At 52.2% G+C, this 3,758-nt stretch overlaps 1 protein-coding gene across 1 annotated transcript; it reads left to right on the forward strand.

Moving 5' to 3' along the window:
- The first annotated feature begins 204 nt into the window (after positions 1-204).
- Positions 205-1,622, forward strand: LOC136539653 (protein NEGATIVE GRAVITROPIC RESPONSE OF ROOTS-like). Its single transcript, XM_066531612.1, has 5 exons — positions 205-303; positions 423-507; positions 631-1,181; positions 1,297-1,501; positions 1,603-1,622. Exons 1-5 carry the CDS (start codon positions 298-300, stop codon positions 1,620-1,622), a joined length of 867 nt encoding a protein of 288 aa, XP_066387709.1. The 5' UTR covers positions 205-297.
- The last annotated feature ends 2,136 nt before the right edge of the window (positions 1,623-3,758 follow it).

Here is a 3,758-nt window from a genome sequence, read left to right on the forward strand (position 1 = left end):
TACATCAAGTACGGCTAGCGATGGCATGCTAATCTCCAGCTATTTAAGCTTAATCCTCCCCTAGGCAGGGGACCAAACTACCTCACTCACTCACTCACTCAGAGCTCTCACTATCTAGCTCCCAATTGGCCTGGTGAGAACATACTCAAAAGGGCCTCTCTCTGGGACCAACCAGAGAACCCCTGAATCTAAGTCCTATATATTGCCATAGCCCAGTGCCTTCCCGCCCCACTGCATTGTTTGCTCAAGGTGGTTCGAGGTGAATCTAAGCTCACAGATTCTTGGAACCAGACAACAATGGGGGTAAGTAGAGTTCACTGGCATTATTATAGGGAAATTAAACAAGAACTGGGCTCATGACCGATCGTACGAACGAAAATTCTTACAGTTCTGTATTTTTATTGGTTGTTGCATGGTTGCAGATCATCAACTGGATGCAGAGCAGATTTCATGGGAAGACGGAGAACAGAATCTTTGACGGCGCAACGGCCACCAGTGCATATAGAGGTACCTTAACTCTCTCATCGCAGTGCACTTGCACTTGGAGCTTGCATTGTGTGATCACTGATCCGCACTGGAGTGGAGTCATTGCCGTGCTAAACGTGCGTGCATTTCCTGAACTTGAGCCAGGCGCTGCAGCCCAAGAGAGACAACAGACGATCATTCAGGAATCAGAGAAGCATCTCGACGCCGAGCCATGGCCTCAGGCTGGCCTCCTCTCCATCGGCACTTTCGGCAACGAGGAGCCTCCACCGGCGACAGCGCAGGAGCAGGAGCAGGACCTGCCGGAGTTCACCGTGGAGGAGGTGAAGAAGCTCCAGGACGCGCTGGCCATGCTCCTGCGGCGCGCCAAGTCCAAGTCGAGCGCCCGTGGCTCCGCAGCCGGCGAGGACAGGCCGCCGCTGGACAGGTTCCTCAACTGCCCATCCTGCCTGGAGGTGGACAGGAGGGTCCAGACGACGACGAAGCACGGCGAGTGCGACGGCCACGAAGGAGAAGGAGACCTCTCGCCGGACACCAAGATCATACTGACCAGGGCCAGGGACCTGCTCGACAGCGGCGGCAGCATCAAGCAGAGGTCGTTCAAGTTCCTGCTCAAGAAGATGTTCGCCTGCAATGGCGGCTTCTCAGCGGCGCTGCCTCGGAGCTTGAAGGACCCAATAGAGTCAAGAATGGAGAAGGTATGCGTACATGTGCGAATGATCGGCAGACACAACACAACGAAGCTAGCTGCTTCATGCAACCATGTCTAGCTAGTGTCTCTAATCAATGCCCTCTGGTGGACTATCTTTGCAGTTCTTCCGAACGGTGATTGGGAAGAAGATGAATGCCAGGTCGGGCAACGGATCGGCGACGTTGAGGAAATACTTCTTGGAGGATGGAACCAAAGGGAAGAGGCGAGGTGGTCGCCGTTGTGGTTGCCAAGAGGAGGAGGAGGAGGAGGAGGAGGAGGAGGAGGAGAGGGAAGAGAGCTGCAGGTGGGACAGAACAGATTCTGAATGTAAGTTCATTATTGCTGCTACTCATCCATCACGGGCAATTGATGTCACAATTCTGTGTCTGAAGATGAAATTCTCTCTCTTTTTTTATTCTCTTGTGCAGTCATTGTTTTGGAGATATGAAAGTGAGAACATCATGGTGAATTGGCGACGAGACGACTGGAATCAAGAAAATGTCAATGGTCAAAGCTAACCAGGGGTTCATGGTAGGGGTCACGATGGACAAACCAAAAGGGCCGCCCTGCAAGCCAAGATACTGAGTTGTTTGGATTCTGGAAATTCTCCAATCTTTACTTTTTTTTTTTGGATGATGAGACAAGAATATCAATTTCCCCCTAATGTGGGCTTGTAAATTCATTTTGCGCCACATATAGTGGGTCTAGATAAATTTTCAGTTACAGTTTTTAAACAAAAATAGCCTACATAAGGGTTCGCTTGTTAATTCACTTCCATCCCTATGCCTCAGGATGTAATATATTCTCTCAAGTCATTTTCTAGATTACGTGTATTAAAACTTCGATCTTTAATTAATTATTACCATATGTGCATTGAGATTTGACATGTATAATATAGAGGTAAATGAACTAGAGTGTGCTATAGATGGCCATAAGGCCCAAGACCCATGGATACGGTGACTCGCCAGGCATTTTTTGGTCCAGCCCAGGCATGAGTGTGGTGCCCGTGTCGTCCCGGCTTGATGGGTGGGCCGTGCCTGGACCGGTACTCCGGCATGAGTTGCTAGCCTGGTCGGGCTCAATTACTAGTTCGTCCGATATGGTCCATTAACTTACAATATATAATCGTCGACTCTCTAAACCCTAGCTCCCGCATCACCTCCTATCCTCCCACGTGCCTCCTCGTCCACCATCACCTCCCTCGGCCTCCGCTGCTCCTGTAGACCGCATCGCCTTCTTCTTTGAGTAGCTGAGCACCCACCATGAGCTTCTTGTCTTAGCCACCTTCCGTTCTTCCTCTCTCCTCCCCTGATCCTCTCTAGTGGTGGCGTAGGCACAGGCACATCAGCCTAGCCAATGCGATAGATTCGGCGGAGACGCAACTTGAGCTCAACTGGCTCACTAGGCCATCAGGACACCTCGACAAAGACGACGTGGGGTCATGCCAACCTATGGACAGGTACGACATGACACAATTTGCTTATGGGATACGCAAATACGCGACGGCACGACCCGCTCCCATGCGCCTGCGTCCGCACCCACGCCCGTGCCTGCGCTAGAGATAAAGAAGAAGGCGCCTAGGGTTCCGGTGAGGAGGTCGCTAGCGTCGGAGACGACGAGCTCGCCGACTCTCCCTCTCTTCTTCTCCATCTCTGTCGGGCTTAGAAGGGGGTTCGGGTGGAGGCAGACCGGCCAGGCGGTGGGCACGGTGAGAGGGCGGCGTTAGGTTTCTGGTGGCGGTGGAAGCGGCTGGCCAGGTCTGGCTGGGGGCGCCCATGGCCATGGCGGAGTTCCCGTGAGAGGGGGAAGGGAAGAAGGAGGTCGCCGTGGGCAGTAGGGTCTCATGGGAGCTCCATGGTTGCAGAGCTCCGGCGAGACCCTACCGCCCGAGGTGGGGCAGCGGGCAACGGGAGCGAGGACAAGGACAAGGGCGGGGTTGAGGGGCGAGAGCGGGATGTGGGCGGCACGATGAGGCGGCGGGAGCCGCCGCCCACAGGTCGTGGAGCCGGGGGGCGTGGGGAGGGCGAGGACGATGCCGGAGAAGAGGAAGAAGAGGGAGGGAACGTCACGCGGAGGAAGGAGACGGGTTGCGCATTTCCCAAAAACGCGCCCCGCCGCGCGTTAACGGTGTCATTTGCTTATCGGGGCATGTCAGCATGTCCTTTATTAGGCTGTGCCTAGGGTGTTTGGATACCCCTCCTTAATTTTAGTCCATGTCACATCGGATGTTTGACACTAATTTGAAGTACTAAATATAGACTAATTACGAAACTAATTGCACAAATAAAGACTAATTTGCGAGATGAATCTATTAAGCCTAATTAGTCCATGATTTGATAATGTGGTGATACAGGAAACATGTGCTAATGATGGATTAATTAGGCTTAGTAAATCCGTATCGCAAATTAGTCTCCATCTGTACAATTAGTTTTATAATTAACTCATGTTTAGTTCTCCTAGTTAGCATCCAAATATCGATGTGACATGGACTAAATTTTAGGCCTGGGCAGAGTCGAGCCGTGCAGTCCATTCAGCCATCTATAGAGTAGTGTGCTTCATCGAACGTGCATGGATCAACCTGCGT

This window comes from Miscanthus floridulus, chromosome 2 (genome assembly GCF_019320115.1).
Source record: "Miscanthus floridulus cultivar M001 chromosome 2, ASM1932011v1, whole genome shotgun sequence".
NCBI lineage: Eukaryota > Viridiplantae > Streptophyta > Magnoliopsida > Poales > Poaceae > Miscanthus > Miscanthus floridulus.